Below are 22,562 nucleotides of genomic sequence, written 5' to 3' on the forward strand. Positions count from 1 at the left end.
AATAATCTATTGACAAAATTAGTAGCAAATTACAAAAAATAATATCATTATCTGATTTGAAAACTATACAACAATAATATGGAAAAGTTTATATAACTTGCTAATTGTAAGCATTTAATGTTTTATGATGATAAAAATCCAAGCAACCATAACCTTTACCAAAAACCTCACCATATAATTCAATCGATGTAAATTACAATTTGTGCTCCGTATTCCACTCCACCACCAACGCTCTCCAAATCAGACACTCATCTTAAGGGAAAAGGGAAGACCAAAAAAATAATACAAGACAAACGAGAAAAGAAACAACAAAAACCCACCAAAAAATTTCATGCACACAATGTACAACATACACAAGAATGAATAAGAATATATTCAAAACCCACAAATGTACTACCCAGTGAACCTGCTAATCGATAGCAGCATCAATTGATTTTCCTGTCCTTGCATGTGAGATTCGATTTGCATAAATGGTAACCAACTTCAACTGTGTGCTGCTTAGCCCTTCCAAATATGGCAAGAATGCTTTCCCAAGCATGATATAAATATCCACTAGACAGAAAACAACAGTCTGTTCCATCCACCATCAACATAAAATGAGAATAATTGAAGAGGACAGTAACATAAATGGAGAAAAAGGATATGCAATCAACATTCCAACAATTATAGAGAAAGAAACAAGCGGGGAAGTATTTCCATGCAAGTCTACTATAACAAAATAATATTTTAATTAAGTGCCAAATATGCCACGGGTATTTAGGGTGTGTTCAGTTTGGCATTTGAAATCCCTAAACCATGCTAGTTTCTATAATAACCAGCTTTCACTCAAACCATGGTTGCAAAACCATACACACCCCTAATCTCCAGTTGGATGAATTTGTCAGAAACAAAATACTACTTCACAATGTTCTCAGACTACAGAAATATTTACCACTTAATCTTCTTTAAATGTGTTAAGAGGAGGGCCATTAAGTAATAAATGCAAGCAAAAGACATCAAGTACCTTACGAATATCCGCACTCTGGTTTCCAAAAGCTTCAAACAATGCAGGGAGAAATGAGGGTAACTGACCCATCAGTTCCTCCGGAGAGAGCCGCCCCACAATCTGAAGGGAAATAATACTCGGTTAAACAAGAATAATTTTGAGAAAACTTATATGCACAAAAATGTGCAACTCCGTATGTAGTATGGTTACAACGTGACACAAATTAGTTGAGGAGGAAATGTTGGAAATATGCACATGTAAAATACAAAATAGTTTTGCTGATTGTTGTGATTTTGTTAGGATTGTTGGGTTAGTTAATAGGAGGAAGTTAGTTGATTAGTTTGTTAGGAGAGTGCTCTTTCTCTTTCAATCTCTCACTACATAAATAAGAAATCCTCCATTTGTTTGTAATCTTTATTCATTTGAACATGTTTTATACCATTACTCTAGGAATTCTTTCTTGCTCAAAGAAAGGATCCAAACAGCAAAACATTCCAACAGCATTGATACTGTGCAGATGATAAATATACACATGCAGACTGATTAGACACATGATTTACCAAAATTACATAGAAGCAAAACAGAAACATTTATGCACTTTACCTTAGTCAAGCAATTTATGCAAGTGACTAGAGTTTTCTCGTCCTCGGTAACCAGTAGAGGGATAATGACCTGAAAATTTTCAAGTTAGCACAAACTTCTACTCCCTTTTTCAACAAAACCTTTTTAAAGAAGCAAAGAGGACCAAAAGTTAGAAAAATTAAGAGTTAAGAAATACGTACACTTAAACATCTGAATGAATCATTCTGAGATAAAACAATTGTCAGGCAGTGCTCCGCTTCGTTTGAGACCTGAAGGATGAAAACTCAGAGCATTAGAAGAAAGAAAACTATGTACTAGACAAACTAGAACGGGATTAAGTTAAGTCAGTTACCTTGGGAACAGTATCCTTTGTAACATTAAGCAGCTTTTCAATAACAATCTCAACTGAATTTTCCATGGCATCTTTCTGGAAACAACAAACACAGATTAAACAATCTCTTAGCATATCCCGATATGCCCAGAAAAGGAAAAATATGTGCAGTTTCAAGAAAAGAAATGAGCTAGCATTAATCTGAACATAAAAATGGCACAAAAGGAGTAAGAACCTGGTTTTTAAGCATTTCAACTATCAACGAAAGAGCAAGCTCTCTGATTGAGGAATCTGAATCATCCAGCACCTCAAGCACAACGGTCAAAATCTGATTGAAGTACTGCAATTACACCATGAAATAACCATCAAACCAAGAAGAGAAATCCAAATCTATTGGTCGATTTTGTTTATCATAATGCATGCAGAACTTCTCTTTCTATTGATCGCACAACTCAGAAAAATATTAAAAAAAAGCGAGAGAGAAACCACTATTATGCGCAACTAGAAAAATTATTTTGGAAAAGGTGTCTGAAAAGTAAAGATAGATAGCATCACATAATTCTAATGTTAATAACTATGAAATCAAAAACATCAGTGTGACAATAAGGAGAGAGTCACTCATCAAATCAAACATGCCTGGATCCAAACAGAATGATCATTTGCTTCAGAAGCTTCAACTAACTGTAGAAGTGCAGTCCGCTTACTTGAAATAGTGCTTCCATCACCCCCACTACATATCTACACAGATAAAAGCTATCTCTTTAGTAAAATCCAAAGTATACCTCAGTTAAAATATACTTATAGAATGACTGTATATAAGCATACACGTCAAATAAAGTCGTCTCTGCTGACGAGGTTGAAACAAAAATGGGGTAACTTTCTATATATTTCTGCTGTTTTTTTTTTTATGTTCTTAGAGGATACTTCACCCTCCCTCGTTATCTACTTGTCTCTCTTTGTAAAGGAAATTTTGTTATTCCAAAGATAACAAATTAAAGATCTAGTTCATGCTCTAGTGGTTGTCTAACTCACCATATGAAGAATTTGAGGAATACTGAGTCCTGTGTTTGTCATGTGGTTGACCTTCACGTCTTCAGCTGAGTGATGATTATGGTTCAATTCAGAAAGATGTTCAAAGCCTTCGGCAATATTTAAATGTTCTAATGACATCACACCATTAACATCCACATCAGATGGCAGACCTTCAAAGTTCATGGTACTATCCACGTATCCAAGTCGGTCAGTTTGAAAGCCAAAGTTTTGATCCATTGAATCGATACTGTAAGCAAGATCTTTGGCTTTTGAACCAACAATATCACTATCACAATTAGTCTGAAGATTTTGATACAAATGTTCCTCAGTTTCATCTGAAGCTGGTTGGCCACGACTGGCTTTAATCAGGTTCGAATCTTGGGAACTCCATTTCCTGCCACCATCACTATCTAGAGAACCACCAGAATACCTCCCAACGTAATGTGCTTTCCTAGACAAACCAGCATATCCCTCTTCAGAGGATGTTCCTACATTATCAGATGGATCATAGGAAGACTTGCTACGCCGCTCTTTCTTGTTCTGCAAATAGTTCATTAAGTCTACTTCAATGCGAGGGGTGCGCTGTTTAAGGGCTCGTCTCAAAGAATTTTGTTCATCAACTGACAAACTAAGAATAAAATTCAAAACAGCAGATGAATCGAAGTGAGAGTATACTGATATAATGCACGTAATAGCTGCTTCTTTAAGCTTTGTATTTTTATCGTGAACCAATGGGGCTAACTTGGCAAGCCATAATTTTAGGATGCCAATATTTGCAGCACCTTCCGGATTCATTGCATGCTTGTTAAAGGAACTGATTGCAAACTCAATAACAGCCAATTTAGCCTTTGGAGACCTTTGTTCATCAAGAGAACGTAGCAATGCGGGCAAGAGGGAATCTATACTGTATGTTTTACCCACAGCCTCCAAAGTCGTAGAGCATGCTTGCCTAACAAGCTCTTTGGGGTCAATTAGACGAGAAAACACATGAGGTAACATCCGTTCCATGTAACCCTCAAATGGCTTTCGGCATGTACGAATAATATCTGCAAGTGTGGAGAGAGCCGCATGTGCGATTTTATGATGGGGATCATCCAAGTGTTGAAAAAATAACTTCATTACCTTCTCAAAATTCTGGACTACTTCTTGAATTCCCTTTTGACCTTGCTCCAATAACGAGTGAAGGTAATTGAAGGCAGAAACCCGGGCAGACCAGTCAGAACCTGAACTAAGTCCTTCACTCAGGGCTTCATGAATAGATGCCGGTCCATCTGCATAATTTGAAATCTCTCCAGTAGATAATTGACTGTCATCAACACTCCTTCTCCTACCAGAAGACACGCGTGCAGCTACGTTCTTTCTTAATAGTGGCCTCTGAAAATTAGGCACACAACTATTCTGTGAATCCCTAAAGTTTCCATCTTTATAAAGAGCATCCATATACTGCCTATCCACATTGGGGTTCATATACCGCCTAGTCTCCCGGATGTAACTGTTTTCATCAACAGAACTTCTTCCTTGTAATTTTTCATTAGTCCTTTTACTTGTGTATGATGAAAAATCTGATGAAGGCTCAATACCAACATTGCTATTATACGATAACTTGCCCGAATCTTTGGAAGCTTGAATTTGGGTGATTATATCAGACAAACCCATACCACCGTTCCGGATACTACCTCTATTGACGCCCAAACCAGGTGACTCTGTTGTTAAAGGAGTGGTCAGATGATTAGAGGCTGAAACAGCAGCAGGGAATGGGGGATCACGAGATGAGGGAGGGTCAACTCCTGCACTAGGGGAAATAAGAGATAAATTTAGCCGCTCACAAAAAAGTTTTAAAACAATAACACTAATATCATCAACCATTGAATGGCAACAAGCGTTAATAGTGAGATAGAAATAAAATATATAACAGGTTAACTTATTTGGTACCTAGATCCAAACTTGAAGATCGCAGAGCAGATGAATTATGCTTATTTGACAAATCCAAACCTCTAAGCATGCTCTCAATAGCACTGACCTTCTGTTTGCTTGCATGCAGTACACTTTCTAAACTACGTTCTGTGCCATTACCAAGTGACTTAGCTTGTGAAAGAAGAACACCAGAGGAGATAGAAGTCCCCGATGATAAACTAGAACTTCTGTCCATTGCAACAATAGCTGAAGTTCCATAACCAGATAGATTAGGAGTTGAAGCTTGACTGGAAGATGACATCGGTGCACTTCTATCACGAATGGAAGGCGATGCATGTCGCCTATGTTTGCCTCCATCTTCTTCATTTATTAACTGTGATTCATATTAACTTCAAAAGATGACTTAAGCAACAAAATAAAAGAAGAACAACAACTTGAAATAAACACATACCCTTTGAATAGAAGGGTCAAAGGATGAAAATAGGCGACGGGAACGCTCCGGCCAAGTTTTTGCAAACATTCTGTAGCACATCCTTGCAGTCGACCGCACCTATCAAGTTTCACATTGTAATCATTTTCATGCACACATTCCTTGGCACCAACAATTTGGTCATATGAAAAATGCCATGTCAACAACCCAACTAATGTGCTGACAAGCTTCTGTTTTAAACCAATAAAACTTTATATAGATGAAAATAATAAGGTTCCCTAGGAAAAAGTGAAGGATCGCATATTAAATATAAAACAAACTGCATAATGTAGGAGAATTTTAGAAAATCTTATAGAGAACATTACACACTGAAACAATGTAATAAAATAAATATATTTTTTGGAGTTTTGGACACCTTTCCTCAAAGATAAATAAGTAATAGAATTTTCATATGAAATGATGAATTAATGGACGTAGGCAATTCAGATGATTTAAGTTACCGATCAAGAGTACATAACGAACATGATAGCAGGCGAGTGGTAAGTTTTTCACAAAACACAATTCCATCTTGATGAAACCGATAAAAATCATGTCAGTTGGATCCCTTTCAATCAAAGATAAAAAATAATATTGAATAGTATAGAATTTGCATAGCAAATGATGAATTAATAGATGTATGAAAGTCAGATGATTTAATTTACGTCACCAGACTCCGTAAGGAATGTGATGGCAAGGAGTGGTGAGTTTTTCACAACACAACTCCCTCTTGGATACTGTTTTTTACGGATATGTTGGTCAATTGATCTTTAGTCGTTGAATTTGCAAAGGAAGAACGTAAAACTGAACAAACTTTCTGAAACCATTTGAAAGACAGATAATCAAAATATAACGGTATTCTACAGGAGTTTTCTCATGCAAAGTTTCATAATTTTAATTATTCCTTACCACGCACACATGGACAATAAGACACAAAGTGAACCAATAAATAACTTTGATTATGGCTTTTCACAATTTCAGCATAAATATTGCATGTCATGATATTTCAAAAGAACAAAAAAGTAAATACAAGGAGTCTCTTTTGTTTTCAACAACTTAAGCTAGGATGCAACTGCATTGTGTGATGGAAAAGGACAAAGCAATGAAGAGTAATCAACATCGCAATATGATAATGATGCACAATCTATATGTATCAAACATTAAATAGTCCACAACTATATAGTTACCTCGCCCATTGCGTCCGAAACACAACACCTTATCATATCCTCGTATAAGTCAGCTGATCGTTGTATTTCTGGTGCATCAGGCCAATGTTCTAGTATCAAAAGAGCATAATCACAGCACCTACAATAAAAATGGTTTTATTTAAAACCAAAACGCTCACATATATATCCCCAAGATTAGGTAATTCATACCTTGCACGGAGTATTGCACTGCGGTCACTTTTTGCACAATCAACTATCCGAGGAAGCACACGAGCAACTTTGCAATTGCGTAGCATCTGGAAAATAGAGGACTAATGTGAAAATACAATGTTGCAACCGTATAAAACAACATAGAAAATCATAGAGGATATTGCATTACCGTTTTAATGCAGTTATCTGCAGACTCTGCAATTACAAGCACAGTAATCACAACCAGCTTCAAAAGAACCTGATTACCGGATCATGTATTAATTAAGATTACAAAACATTCAATACATGATATACATAGATAAAAAGTAGAACTTACTGGTATGAACATTTCAGCACATGCTTCAAAATCACCCAGGAGGTCTTGCGACAAAAAACATAACAGATGGCATGCCTAGAACAAAATGAATACCAAATAAAAAATATTCATGGATTAGTACTGATATGGAGAGATTGGTTATCCACAATAACACTTCCAACCAAATTAAAATTCCAATCTAAGCTAAACTGAAACCCAGTCAAACAACAGAGTAAGAAACAAAAAGAAATTGCAATTAACAATTGGGTTAATCCCTCTAAAAATATATCAAATTTCATTGTTAATCCCTCTAAAAAAATTCATTTGAGCATCATTAACAGTAACATGGTCTCTTGTTAAAAAATTTAACAAAAATTTAATCGCAAAAAACTTAACAAAGATGAATTAACTATGAATTTTTAAGCGCCAAAAACATGAAATTTCATATTTAATTCATCTCTTCTCTTGTTAAAAAATTCTTAACTATTTTTTTTTTTTTTTGATGAAAGGGAGGGCCGAAGCCCGGAAAAAGAAATTATATCTTAATCAAGCGCGGAAAAGTAACCCCCGCTTGATCAGCAGCTAACAAATGGTTAATTTGAGTCGGACACGACTCATAAAACATCATCTCATTCCCCATGATACACCAATATTAGCTAACGCATCAGCGCACCTATTTGCTTCACGATACGAGTGTTTAACCTTCACTTCCCAATATTAGCTAACGCATCAGCGCGGAAAAGTTTTCTTAACTTTTGCAAGGGAGATTTCTATAATGTATTAAACATGATTGCAAAATTCAAAATTTGCAAGGGTCCACATGAGTTGGCTTAAAAAAAAGGACCAAAAATGCTAATAGAAAATATTTGAAGGGCTCTTGTTTGAAGAAAAACTTTAGAGGGACTAAAAACGATACTTAATATATTTATAGGGACCAAACACTTATTTAACCCTTAATATTTTGGTTGAACCTTTTTCAAGATATGCTAGAAAAAAAATTATTAAGATCTAGCTGAGAGGTTCAACACATCTCAGGTTTGGCTGCATCGAAAATATTTTAGAGATATCTCATAGGGTAGGCATTTAGTTTTAAACTTGATCTATTATGAGATTATGTTCCTGTTAATGATGCTCAAATGATTTTCTGCCCTACAAAAGCCATATAAGCTCCCCCAACCAACTTCAATCAAAATCAAACATGACACTTATTTATTCTGACATAACTAAGTCATGAAAATTTCCCCCTAATAACAAAAAAGGAAAAAAGAAATCAAAATGATGGTTTCATATGCTGAGACAAGACAGGCGAACATACTAAGGGTGAGATGTCCTCCGTCCTGGACCGAAAATCTCAGTTCTTGGCTGAAGACTAGTGAAAAGATTTTTACTTTTATTGCATCTAAACATTCCCCCTCCATGCAATAGAAATTTGGGTTTGAAGCTTGAATAAAGTACAAATGTTGAGGAAAATCTCAATTTGATGCTTTAAAGATAACAAACATCTTAAATTCTATGTTTAATGATTCTGAGCATATTGTGATCTAACTTGTGCTCTCGGGTATTTCTAATCATAGACATGTTTCGGTATTGATCCATGCATGAAAACTCAAAAGGATGAAACCGTAAAATCAATAAGGTAACAGAATGTTCTCTGATTGCTGCACTTGAAGGGTAAGAGTCAAGCACAAAATCACCAATTATTTGCTCTTGTCTATAAATCATAAAACTCTTCTTTCACTGCTCACACCCAAGCTTTCTTAGTTTCATTAGTGGATCATTATTTTCTAATAAGTTGTTCTTAATTGCTTCTCAAACTAGATTTGAGTTTTTACAAGCAAGATCCCAAACACTACCTCATTACTTGAACCACCCTCGAGTTATTCCTTCGTGTTTGATTGAGATTATTATGTTTGTAAAGTCTCTTTAGATTTAAGGTGGATCAAAGAAAGTGTATTGAGAATGGTTGTAACTCAACATTATAGTGGATAACCCCTCCTCAAGGTCTCAGGTTCGATTCTCTCTGGTGCCAATTTAAGAGGGTTAGTTTAGCTTCTTCAAAAAAAAAAACATTATAGTGGATAAACTCACAAGGGTGTGGGAACTGGACATAGTCCATGTTAAGGGTGAACCAAGATAGTTAACAAATTTTATTCAAATTTTGAAGGTTCGCAATTCAAACCCCTCTTCTTGTGAAAACCTTTGCTACTTCAACAATCTCATTTCATTTGCTTTTAGTTTTATTTATATTTGTTAACAAGATTATAGAGATGGCAGGGATTGAAAATTCTGGAGCACTTGGTCATAGAGGCTCTTGTACCATGGCAAGGATTGAAATCCCCTCTTCTTGTGAAAATCTTTGCTACTTCAACAATCTCATTTCACTTCTGTTTAGTTTCAATTATTGTTTGTTAACAAGATTTAGAGATGGCAAGGATTGAAAATTCTAGACCACTTGGTCACAGAGGCTATTATACCATGTTGTATAGTATTGTAACTGAACAAACTAGGACTAAGCTTGCTCAAAGGAGGATTGAGCAAGGCATTATTACCTAGCCAAACAACGAATATTCCCCAATTGCCTAAAACAGGGTCTGCATAACAGAATGCTGTACTTGCAATTCAACACAGTACTACGTTTTCAAGTACAATATCTTAAACAAAAGAGATTGTCAGAGCACCTGTTTCACAATGGTAGACCTTCGATCAGATAGTTGTGTGCTTAATGGTCCAACAAGCTGTTTTAGGACTCCAAAAAAACACGGATAATCAGCAGCTCCTGAAAAGTAACATGCTCAAAAGATGTAGATCACTCATGCCACAAACAAAAAATGTTGTTGTCTTCAATTGTAACAATTTGGTGAAATTTACAGTGTAAATAATTAAAACTACTAAAGTACAGAACTCAAATAAATTATAAAACTTAAAAATTGTTTGGCTTTGATCAGATGCTAATTTAAAATGCAACTAATGTAGAGCTCGATCTTCTTTGTACAAATAGAATCCAAAAACCGCACCTCTATAAATGAACTCACATTTAGTTGAATGGTGCCCCTCAAACACCCACAGACGTATGGTTTATGGCCCCAACTTTTACCTCTTTATTTGTTAACAATGGGATATTCATTTCCATAACTCTTTGATGCAATAGTTAAGCCAACAAAGACTTACATATGGAGTCAATAGCTACAAGCCTACAAGTAAAAAAACTAAAACCAAATACACCTAAGATAACTACATGCATCCTTCACACCAACCTCATGTTAAAGATGTCCTTACAATGACAAATGTTCTAATGTACCTAAACAAGAGAGAGAGAGAGAGAGAGAGAGAGAGAGAGAGAGAGGCTAAAATTGGATTTGAGCATATAAAATCTGTGCATACGACATACACTCCTAAAAAGATGAGAAGCACCAACCTCCCAAAACAAGACGTTCGATTCTCTGCAAGGCAGTAATTCGTATTGACCAGTCCTTTTCTGGTACAAGGGTCGATACAATCTTCTCGATTTCCCTGATGAATTCCTTTTCTGAATACACCTTGATAGGTTCAATGCCTTTCTCGGTGACATCACCTTCTCCTGCTTATATTTAACAAGAAACAAAATACATATTAGTAAAGCACAAAAATACAGAGAAAATGTGGCTAACGAGGGTACCATAAGTGTCGATAACATATTTAGCTGACCAGACACAGAACCACAACAATATATAATATGTGGAAAAAGAATTTAAATGTATGACTTTGGATGTTACTTATACCTTTTAATTATATCACTTTATCTTCTTCGAGTCATTACTTCCTAAACTTTTCCTTTAAGTGAAGAATAAATATCCGGTATTTGATTACTAAAATCAGTCAGATACAGAATCAACGTGTAATAACATGCTAGCTAAAATACCCTAAAATTCCAATAATTGGTGATCATACAAAGAGACACTAATGATCATATATACTGCTAGTTGGAATAGCATCCTTATCATCAAAAGTTAAAACTCTAGCAGTCCCACACACCAGCATAATACAAAAAAAATTTAAAAGGTATATGTTAGAATATAAAATAATATCTAAGAATGTCTTCATATTATTCTAGAATATCTTGTTAATTTATCCCTTAGAATCTGTTTTCAGTAATGTATCTTAGATTATCTCTATGGGATGGATTAGTGTTTAGTCAGTTGTATTGAATCAAGTAAACTACAAGCATATTTCCCTATAATTATATTTCTTATCATTTTCTTGCCTTTTATCTAAAATCTCACAACTTCAACAGTACCAAACAAAGTATATATCCACCTTGATTCTTTGACCACAAAATTTAGCAATATGTTCCAGGACTGTGCAGGAAATTAGTACTCCCTCCGTCCCATTTTAACGGAGCCCTTGGCTCATTTCACACTTATTAAGAAAAAGTGTATAAGTGAAAGAGAGAGAAAAATGGGTTTGAGTGCCCTTATCAACTATTGGTGCATTCTTCTTTATCATAAATGCAAAGTAGAATATATTGAATTGGGAGTGGTGAAAGTAGTATTAATTAGTGTTATAATTGGAAAAAAAAGTAATTAATATTGTATTGAAAAGTGAAATGGGTCAATTTTTCTAGGACAATATTTTTTTTGCAAATGGCTCTGTTATTATGGGACGGAGGGAGTAATAATTAAAAACAAATTACAATGCTATTGGACAATAACAATGACAGACATAAAGAAAGAGATAAAAAATATATGAATAAAATATGAATCAGAATAGAAACATTTGAAATCCATATATTGCAAATATTCTAACCTCCAAAAAGAGATGTCTCCTTTGAGGAAATTTTAGCCTTTGGACTACTTTTCTTGGGATTAGCATTCAAAGGATTAATTTCTCCAGTGATATAACCACTAGAAATACCATTTGAAGACTGAACTTTTGGTTGAATTCCCTCTAGCCTAGCATTAATATATTTCACCTGAAACCATTGTGGTGCAGTGCAAAATGAACTATAAACTCACAGTAGTAGCTGTAAAAATGTAAAAGAACATTCAAATGTCCAAACTACAGATGTGAAATGCATATGAATGAATAGAATTTTGAACAATAATGCAATCTAGAAGTCAATTTTTTATTTAAACATTACCAAAGAAGAAGGGAGGTCGTGGCGCTGAAGTTCATCACGAAATTGAGACCCAGCGTGTGCATACATTTCCTGTAAAAGTTAAAATATGCATCTTAATTTTAAATCTTCAAAACATGATCCTCAATTATGCATATATCATAATTCAATCAGCCTTTTCCTTTTACATTATGCTTTCAATTATTTAAAGCATTTCATAAACATTAGGGAAAAAAGGTCAATCCAATTAAACATAACCATGCACAACTGAAAATATTGCATTGAAACATAACTTAAATTTTCCAAGAACATCACATCAATTCTTAAATATAGAGCCATGTCAAGTTTACAAGTAAGATAAGTTTTAAAAACATCAGCTTTGACTGTAAATTGTAACTTATAGTCTAGAATTCACACAAGCCGTTAAATGTGTTCATAAACATAACATTAAGCTAAAATAAGTTTATAAGTATTTTTCTTATAATATTATTAATCAAATCAGCATGCCCCTAATATTCATCATTAAGCTAACATCAAGCTAACATCATCCCTAAATATTCATCATTAAGCTTACAATATTGTATTATGCCCTTAATATTATTAGTAACATTAAGCTAACATCAGCATGCCCTCAATATTCATATACAATATTGTGTTTAATGATATTATTGGTCACATCAACATAAATGTGTTTATAAACATAACATTAAGCTAAAAACTACACAGAACTTTAGCACTCCATTCTTTATTTGGATAAGAAAAATACTTTTTGGGGTAACTGGTATCAACTTAACAAAGCAAGCAGTACTTAGCCAGTTCAAACTTCAAATAATATATGTCGGGATAAGACATGCTTACCTCAATGCACAAAATAGCTGCTTCCCTGACAGCAGGATTGGGATCGCTCAGCAATTGCAAAGTCTGTCATCGGTTAGTTTTTGAAGAGTTAGATCACATTCAAAAAATTTATAACAAAAAAAGTACTGCTTGTTTGTAAAACCCAACAAACATACAGGAGGAAGAATAGCCCGTTGAAGGGGTAGTTCAGTGGATGAAAATAGACCAATTGCAGATGTCAAGGTTCGAGCAAACTCTTCTCTGACTCTCCAGTTTTTGCATGTCCAAGCAAAAGACCCCGCTCTTTCAACAATTATTGTAGGAGATGAAACCTACAATAATAATGAGTAACAATAAGAAGATGAAGAATAGAACTGAAATGCGAAAGGAAGTTGAAGGATACCCAGGGAGTATTTTAAAACTGCAACAAAAACAGGCCCAAGAGGACGCGTGGATGAGGAATGCCATTGTAAAGAGCTTACGAAATTTACAGTAATTTTATTCTATGTGTACTTGATGGATTCATGGATGCCAAAACTACACACAGAATCATTATAAGTGCGTTGAAGCTTTTAACTGTTATGGAATGCAGAGATTGGGTATTCCAAAAAGTAATGTTCAAGACAGAATAAGAGCTTGATAATCAAATTCAGATTTTACAGACATCTTCCACGAAAAACTCCATTTGTTTGGTGATATATCACATCCTAATGCCACATTAAAAATTGTAACAAACCAATAACTATGTAGTATGTACAACACATATAGAAAGGGTCGGCCCTATTAAATAGATTCCAGCATAACTTGTTATAAAGCATAAACCTATCCAATGCCATTCATACGTCATTTTGGAAAAATATATTTTACGATAAAAGTTTTTGGGCACATCATACAGAGTGCACGAACATAATATTCATTACTACCAGTAGATCATTGAAATTCACTCTAACTATATAACTGCAGTGGGCTTGAGAGTGATTTGGCATGACTGATAAAAAAATGAGCGAGTATACTTAATTTATATCACCCATTCAGCTCCTAATTCCTATCCCCCACCACCACAGCCCCACATACATATATACACCATTTTTTCACCCATATTCAAATTTTCATTTACTATATTTTGTGAATTTTTATATTTTATATATATATGCACCCTAAATTTATTTATCCTCTTCCCTATATTTTTCAAAGAATGGCATGTTGTATCCAATGTCATCATAGATTCTAACCATGTAACAGCCAGCAGGCTTGAGAATGATTTGACATGGCTAATAAACAAAATGATTGAGTATTCTTAATTTCATTTAAGATTTTTGGTTAATCCAGCCTACTAGAATCTCATGACGAAGCTTTAAATACCACATGTGCAATGATTTGCACTTAAACAACACTTAAAACATAATGCTACGGGCAATGGCCTATAGCTGCATGACAAAGCCCAGAAAGGTCATAAGTAAGGATTTAAGGTTAAAGTCAGAATTATTATGTAAGATATGGTGATATGATTTAGAACTAGGAAATCGTTTAAGAGTCTACAACCACTACACGTATAATCAAACAATCGTTGATCAACAGATTTTTCATTTTTCAATTGCCAGAAACCTTATAACAACTTCATTGGCACTGGTTATAACTCAAAATCCCCTCGAGAATACAAAAGAAATCACCAATCCTAGAAAAATGAAAGGTTCATGTATTAATGTTATGATTAAATTAAAATATCATTGAGTTTCCTCTTCTCACACTCAAAGTTATATTCCTGATCTCACTTTTTCAAATTCCAACCAACAACTACCTTTATCAGTTGCTCATCCTCATCACTCAAACACTTACTTTTCACTTTCCTAATCCAAACGCAGATTCCTAGATTCTCTATATCACAAAAAGCTGTTATTCTAAATCTAACATTCACTTAATTTCTATAACTGATTTTGCGTAATTTCTATAACTGATTGATTTTGCCTCCAAAATTGATTCTAACATAAATCCATAAATTGGAGCTTCTGATTCTATAATTGATTTTTACACTCAAATTTGCCTTACACTCAAATTTGCCGTCACTTTTGCCCGTATCCAAACATAAATCATTTTACATTCAACTCACTTTTAACCATAATCAATTTTACTAATCAGTGCACTTGAAATCAATTTTTGTCACCGCGGTACAAATAGATACAATTCAAAGGAATGTACCTCCATGAGAGTGAGCAAGAGTCTTCTAGCAGCATCTCTAACAGGTTGTTTACCATCACCTAACCGATCAACAACCGCCGGAACAAGCGCATTGAAATGAAGCTTAAAATGATCGCCGGAGAGAACAACAGCGGAAGCCAAAGCTTGAAGCGCACCTTGCGAAACGCGAAAACTATTATCCTTCAAGAGATCCAAGCAACAATCGACGAGTGATGAAACTTCGGTTGAACTTAGAGTTTTTCTAGAAGCTTCTAGAACTTGATGGAGACGCTCTACACCTGCCATGCGTTCCTTCGCGTCCTTCGCCCGTGCTAGTTCCAGTGCTTCCTCCATTGTGAAGCGGTTGGATCTGGTCTGTGGTGGTTCAGATCTGGTTATGGTGTTCTCCGATTCAGCACCGCATGAAATTGAAATGCAAATGCAAATTCAAATTGCAAATGAATTAGGGTGCTAAGTTTATGGAAGTGTGAGAGAGTGAAGTGTAATGGGAGTGTAGAGAGAGAAAGATGAAGAGACGGAAAATTGAGAGAGAGAGAGAGAGATGGAGTGTGTGGGACTATAATAGAATGTGGGAGTGGGGAAGATGAAGGACGCGGAGGAGGAGAAAGGAAAGTGATTTGAAAACAATGGTTATGAGGTGGCGGTGGTTGAAAAATTAACCATCCATGTGCTTCCAATTTTTTTTGAGAATTGTTGTTCCCATATAAGGTTGTTGTGCCACACGAGTAAATGACGTTTGCCGAGGAAAATGTTACAAGAACATAACAAATATAGGAGTTTTCAAAACTCCATTGTTACGTTTTTTTATCTCCAAGGTGCGATTTTGAGTTATTTCAAGTCATTCTAAGCCAATTTCAATCACAAAAAGAAGTAAGTTTTTTTAATCCTATTGCATTGTTGTTTTGCGGTTGAATTGTTTGTTTGTTTTTTTTGTTAAATTTCGATTATATAGGTTCGATTATATAGATTTTATTGATTTTATGATTTTATGATATGTTAGGATAGTTTAGGTTAGAATTGTTAGAGAACTTTTTATTGAATTGTTAGGTTTAGGTTTTGATGAATCGTTGTAGAATTGTTAGAATTGTTTAGGTTTAGGTGTAGGTTTTGATGATAGTTTAAGTTTAGGTTTAGTTTTTGATATTATGATTTTATGGCATTGTTGTTTAGTTAGGTTTTGATCGCCATTTGTTTTTAATGTAGATATGTCTCAGAATCAAAATCAGGGTGATGAGAAGAATAAAGAAAAATCGCCTATGACGTGGCACGGAATTGTTTGCGATGGTTCCGAAAAAAGAAGGGTTCGAAGGTGCCGTGTACAATCACTCGAGGTTGAGGAGGAGCGGGAGGACATGCTATTTTGGTCCTCAACCAAAACAAGGTGCCGCAGGGACTGTAGCGGGAATCCCGATTGGCTTGTGTGACGAGGATGAATGAATGAATGCCTAATTGTTTTCGATTTTTTTATGTTTTATTTTTGTGTTCCGCACATTTTGTTTGACATTATGGTACTTAGAATAAAATCGCATTTGGAATAATTTCGATTAAAGTCGCGTTTTTAATAATTGCGTATTCGAATATAAACTAATTAAATCTAACGTGAATCCAACTAATTAAAATTGCGTAATGAATAAATAAATTCGAAAAGTGAATAAATAAGATAATTATTGTTCCATTCAAAACAAAATATATGTTATCACATTATATTGCATTACATATTACATTCTGAAATGTACCTTCCAACTACAACAATCATCTTACCACTGAATTTGGCAAATTCAAACTTGCTAACCAGCAGGACTCCAGTATTCGATCAGCGTCTTCAACGCTGGTATTCAAGTGTCAAAAGAATGAGGTGCATTCCTTGACACTTGAATACCAGCGTTGAAGACGCTTATCATATGTTGGAGTCCCGCCGATTAACAAGTTTGAATTGCCCCATCCAGAGTAAGACAATTGTTGCAGTTGGAATGTGCATTCCAACTGCCACAAATTCCAACTGCCACAATTGTCTTACCTTTGAATGAGATAAATTCAAGCCTGCCAAACAACAGGACTCAAGCATTTCGCTCGACATTCATATTTTCCTTAATTCAAGCCTGCCAAACAACAGGACTCAAGCATTTCGCTCGACATTCATATTTTCCTTTGAAAATAATACATTTTTGTTAGGCTTGCTTTAGATGATGGTATTCAAGTGCCAATGAATGAGGTTCATTCCTTGACACTTAATACCTTCATCTAAACCAGCCTAACAAGAATTTAATCTTTTCAAAGGAAAAACATGAATTCCGAGCGAAATGCTTGAGTCCTGTTGTTTGGCAGGTTTGAATTTATCTCATTCAAAGGTAAGACAATTGTTGAAGTTGGAATGCACCTTACCCTAACTAATGATGATCTTCTGGCGGAATCAAGTTGTTGATGATATTTTCAGTTGATCTCATCAACGTCACCCGTATATCGATCCACTGGAACATGTTGTGCTCCCAAAACATGCTCGTCACGTTTTCGTCGTTCGTTAATTCCACCCAAGTGAATGAAACTCTCCCCTCGTCGAGCGTTGGACGTTTATACCGAAGGTGTTCCACCCTCCTTGTGTCTCTAGGGTTGACTCCTTGGTTGAATTCAGTCAGTTCATCCTTGAGACCTCTTAACGTTACACCAAGGCATCGAACCTTCAACCTCTGAGGTTCTCCGCCGTTGAATTGCGCATGAACGTTGATCCACCCGGCCATTGTTTCAAATCTACACAATAAGAAATTAAAAACAATCATGAAAAACTCATTCAAACATTTCATCAAACACTTGATGTGCACATTATATATAGACTCTAAAATTCATAAAAAAAACCCTAAAATTATAAATCATATACTCTTGCTAAAATAAAAAATTTAATCATATAATATAACATAAATCATTAAACTTATGTTTAATCATATAATATAACATTAATCAACTAACATCTAATCTAAAAATGATTTATAACATGTAAATATAATTAAAAACTAAAATAAAAAAATAAATATAAAACAACAAAATAATAAATAAACCAAAAATTATAAATTATAACATAAACATTATGCAAATATTTTAACAACATTAATCAACTAACATCCACCCTAAAAATTAATTATAACATGTAAATCTAGTCAACAACTAAAAAATAATAAATGTATTCAAAAACTAAAAAATAAAAACATTTATAACAACTAAAATGTAAGTTAATAGGTTTATAATTACTTACTTGTTGAATAAAATGTGATTTTGTTGAATAAATTTGGTTGGATTTAGTTGTGTTTTTTAGAGAGATTTGTGAGAGAAATTTGAAGAAGATGAGATGAATAATGGATGAGAGAGCTTCTGCCAGATTTGTAGCAGAAGATCCTCGGCAGTTAACTACCGAGGTTTTTGTAACGCCATCTTTAAATTATTTGATTTATTTGATTGTTTTAATAGGTTTAGAATATATTTATATGATTATGTGATTTATTAAGTGACTTATTTTAGTATTTGTGATTTAAATGATTATGTGGTGTGTAGTTATTTTATTAAGTATTGTTATTTTATTATTTAATATAATAAGTCTTGAAAATAGAAATAAGATTAAGATTGTGGGGCTATTTTGAGAATTTAGAGAGTTTAGTGGATTAAGTGGAAATAAGATAAAATAGATGGGAAGAGATAAATAGGAGAAACTAGGTTTAGAATTATTTTTCACGTACAACCAGTTTTGGAGAAAAGGGAGAAAACAAGAGAAGATGAGAACCAAGAGGGAGAGAGACCGACGATCATCAATACTAAGGTAAGGGTGGGACTAACTTTCTCTAATTCTAAGTATTTTAATTCTGAAAACTGGATTTAACATGATGTAGGTGGTAATTTTGATGATTAGAGTAATTAGGTTTTGGTTTGGAATTGATTGTTAAAGAGTAGGTAATTCAATGAATTAACATAAGAATTGAAGTTTAGACTGTAGAATAAACATAAGTTGAGTTTCCTATCAAATTTGGGATTTGGGTGGATGAAATTGGGGCTTTTGGAGTGAAAACTGGTCTGTTCCCGTAGATTTGTCCGTCGCAACTCGCCACAGCGAGTAAACTTACTCGCCTCGCGAGCTGCACTTTGACAGCATCCTTTGTTTCGCATTCTTGCAACTTTTTCACACGTTTCTATTTTGAATTGGCCTTTGGTGTAAACATGAAAGTTGTAGATAATTGTGTTAGCTTTCCAGTGGCTTTGGTTTGACTTGAAAATGATTTTTGGTGTTTGAGATATGATGAAAATACTCCAAGGAGGTCTTAGTGAAATCTTATGAAAATTCAGCATAACCAATTTCTAAGTTAATCCAAAACTTATGGGATAATTCCAAACCTCAAAACTAGAAGTACTATGAGTTCAATTAAGGTGTTTAAGAGTATTTAACCTATGTTGTGAGTTGGTACTTGTGGTAGAAACGAGGTTGTTTATAATATTAATGTTCTTTAGAGAGTCTGAAATTAAGATGATTAATGTTGTTGGTTATGTGAAATAATTATATGCCTTATGTGGAAAATGTATGATGTTTAAGTTGTTGATGTTTTCAATTAATATTGTTATGTTGTGAATTGCTTGTGTTGTTTCTGTTGCTGTTGAATATTGATCAAGTTGCAGATGTTGGTTTAAGTTGTCTAAGTTGTAAGTTGTCGTTCCAAAGTATTGGAGTCTGTTGTCTAAGTTGTTGAAGTCGTAGTTGAAGCTGTTGTTGGTGACTGTTTATGTTCAGATATTTTGTGGGAGGTGGTGTACTCTTACGTTGTTGTTATATAAGAGGTGGTGTACTCTTACGTCGTTGTTTTATAAGAGGTGGCGATGACAAACCATGGAATGTTAATGATCATGTTGTTGCTTATATTATTATGAGATGATGATTATGTTGTGTTGTTTATATTATTATGAGATAATGATTATGTTGTGGTGTTTATATTATTATGAGATGAAGATTATGTTGTGCTGTTTATATTATTATGAGATGATGATTATGTTGTGTTGTTTATGTTATAAGATGATGTTTATGATGCGATGAATATGAAGTTAATAATGATTAGAAGTTGATTGAGTTATTAATGAAATATTATAAGATTTAATGTTATTAATTGATGAAGTTTAAGCTGTTAAATGCTTTTGATGAATTATATGCTTATTATTATTGAATTTGAAAACTCACCCCTTCTGCTTGGAAATGTTGCTCTTCGCATGAGTAACTTGCAGGTGATCGAGAATAAGTTGTTGTTAGATTGATGTCGTGAGTGGACTATCTTCCACGTGTATATTTAGGTGCTCTGATACGTAACGGGATGAGAACTTTGTTGCATGCTTTTATATTTGCTTAATGAATTTTCATAAATAAGATGTTGATTGGATTTGTATGAGATATTAATGATGAGACCTTCGTGCCCAAGAATAAGACTGTTTTAAATGTTTGAATAAATTCCGCTGCAAAGTATTAATTATTATGTTGTTGAATTTTGAAGAATAATTAGTTAATTATTCCATTTATGATTTTAAGAAAAGAAGTGTGACATTCCGTTTGTGATGATTACTCTGATTATTTTAATGAAATTTTTATATTGGGAAAACGGGGTGTTACAGTTTTCCTCGGCAGTTAACTGCAACCGGATTTCTAAAACTTCGGCAGTTAACTGCCGAGGGGACAAAAACGTCATTTATTCGTGTGGTACAACCTTATGCAATGTGGGAACAACAATTCTCATTTTTTTTTTGGCTAAATTATATACTCGGTTATTTAATTAATTTCTAAATTTATGTTGTTCCCTTAATTAATAAAAGTTTCATTTTGATTCTCTACAAAAAAAAGTTTTGTTTTGATATTTTAATTCCATTTTCGTTTGTCAATATAGTCATTTCATAATCCGTTAATTCTAATCTAAAATGTTTAAAATAGACCAATAGTATAGGTGGTCCAACTTGGACCTTATCAATTTATTTAATTTTTACATTTTGAAACAAATGGTCAATTTGGTCCTAGACTCTGCACCTCTTTGTCACAAAGGTCACTGACTCATAATTAATAAGAAAGTAGTCTATGGATGTGCACTTCTGTTATCACTTTAGTCTATAGTGTTAAATAATTTTGTTAATTGATGATGTAACAAATGTTTTATGCTGACAAATAGTATGAGGTGTCATAGTTACTAAAGTGAAAATAGAAAATTGTCACTTTGGTCCCTGAACAAAAAATCAATATCCCCGAAAATCAATATCCTAAAACTCGTCCTAACGTTGGGTCATCTTTCTTAATGAAGTTGTTCCGTAGTTGTGAGAGACTTGATGTTAGGTCTGTAACTGTGTATACTTACTGTCAGTTAGGTCCTTGACAATAAACACCTACAAGTGTCGGCATCACATGCACATACAAATCACATATTTTTCAAAAAAAATTGTATATGCCCACATATTTTCCAAAGATTAAAGTGGATGAATTTGCTTTTCATGAATGTGCTACACAAAATTAGCAGTACAAATCTATGATAGCTTTAGTGATAAGATTATTTTTGATATCATTATTGTTACCAGTTTTTTTACAATGAATCTTGCCGTGAAAATATGGAAAATATGTTGGCATATACAATTTTTTTGGAAAATGTGATTTATATATGCATGTGATGCTACCACTTTGTGCCCGTAAGTATTTACTCTCATGAACCTTAGTGATAGTAAGTGTTTATTATTAAGGATCTGATAGTAAGTATGAACAGTTAAGGACCTAATAACAAGTCTCCCGCAACTATAGAAGAGTTTCATTGAGAATTAAACTACAACACATATGACAAGTCATATTCGGGCAAGTAAGATTAATTACAGAGCTACCAAACTGTACCCAGGAAAACTACAACCAAAACAAACTTGCTGAAACTACTGTGTACGGTAACATGGTAAACATGCCAATCACCCCAATTAAGTCTGAGGTTTGGGTGGCAAAACAAAAACCAAAATCCAAACCGAACTGCACGGGCGAGTGAAAAATTGACTTGAGCACATTCCAACTAAACACCGTTTTTTGTGATTTTCAATTTAAGTTGGTTCGATTTTCACACCTCTACAACATATATACTTTATTCTTTAAAAAAAAAAAAACATATATACTTTATATTTGTAAAACCAAATATCTTAATAGAACTATATAATACATTTTTTTAAACTATACAACAATACTATAGCTTTATAATTTCTACTAAATTTATCTTAAATGTATAATAACTGATATGTCGAATAACTAAAATACACACTCTTTTTATTTGAGATGTACTTTTTTGTGTGTGTAAATTCATTTACAAATTTATTTAAAATTATATTTTTTATTAATATTTTCTAAATATGTTAATTTTCGGGACATGACACAGATATCATACTAATTGATTAGGTAAAATGTGATATTTTTTATTCTCGTAAAATCCAC

At 33.9% G+C, this 22,562-nt stretch overlaps 1 protein-coding gene and 1 long non-coding RNA gene across 2 annotated transcripts; one reads left to right on the forward strand and one right to left on the reverse strand.

Annotated features, from left to right (window-relative positions):
* Nucleotides 1-76: 76 nt before the first annotated feature.
* On the reverse strand, nucleotides 77-15,700 carry LOC25484157 (CLIP-associated protein). The gene is made up of 21 exons (XM_013612925.3): nucleotides 15,107-15,700; nucleotides 13,087-13,242; nucleotides 12,932-12,994; nucleotides 12,098-12,166; nucleotides 11,764-11,929; nucleotides 10,397-10,558; nucleotides 9,660-9,757; nucleotides 7,003-7,077; nucleotides 6,856-6,924; nucleotides 6,687-6,772; nucleotides 6,498-6,615; nucleotides 5,296-5,394; nucleotides 4,863-5,217; nucleotides 2,931-4,717; nucleotides 2,535-2,636; nucleotides 2,134-2,238; nucleotides 1,920-1,994; nucleotides 1,768-1,836; nucleotides 1,589-1,657; nucleotides 1,004-1,105; nucleotides 77-571 (listed from the first exon to the last, which is right to left on the reverse strand). The coding sequence occupies exons 1-21, from the start codon at nucleotides 15,437-15,439 to the stop codon at nucleotides 410-412; spliced, it is 4,320 nt and encodes a 1,439-aa protein (XP_013468379.1). The 5' UTR covers nucleotides 15,440-15,700; the 3' UTR covers nucleotides 77-409.
* A 114-nt stretch (nucleotides 15,701-15,814) lies between these two features.
* On the forward strand, nucleotides 15,815-16,395 carry LOC120576997 (uncharacterized). Its single transcript, XR_005643100.1, has 2 exons — nucleotides 15,815-15,976; nucleotides 16,310-16,395. It is a non-coding gene; the product is annotated as an uncharacterized lncRNA (long non-coding RNA).
* The last annotated feature ends 6,167 nt before the right edge of the window (nucleotides 16,396-22,562 follow it).

This window comes from Medicago truncatula, chromosome 1 (genome assembly GCF_003473485.1).
Source record: "Medicago truncatula cultivar Jemalong A17 chromosome 1, MtrunA17r5.0-ANR, whole genome shotgun sequence".
In the NCBI taxonomy this organism is placed as follows: Eukaryota; Viridiplantae; Streptophyta; class Magnoliopsida; order Fabales; family Fabaceae; genus Medicago; species Medicago truncatula.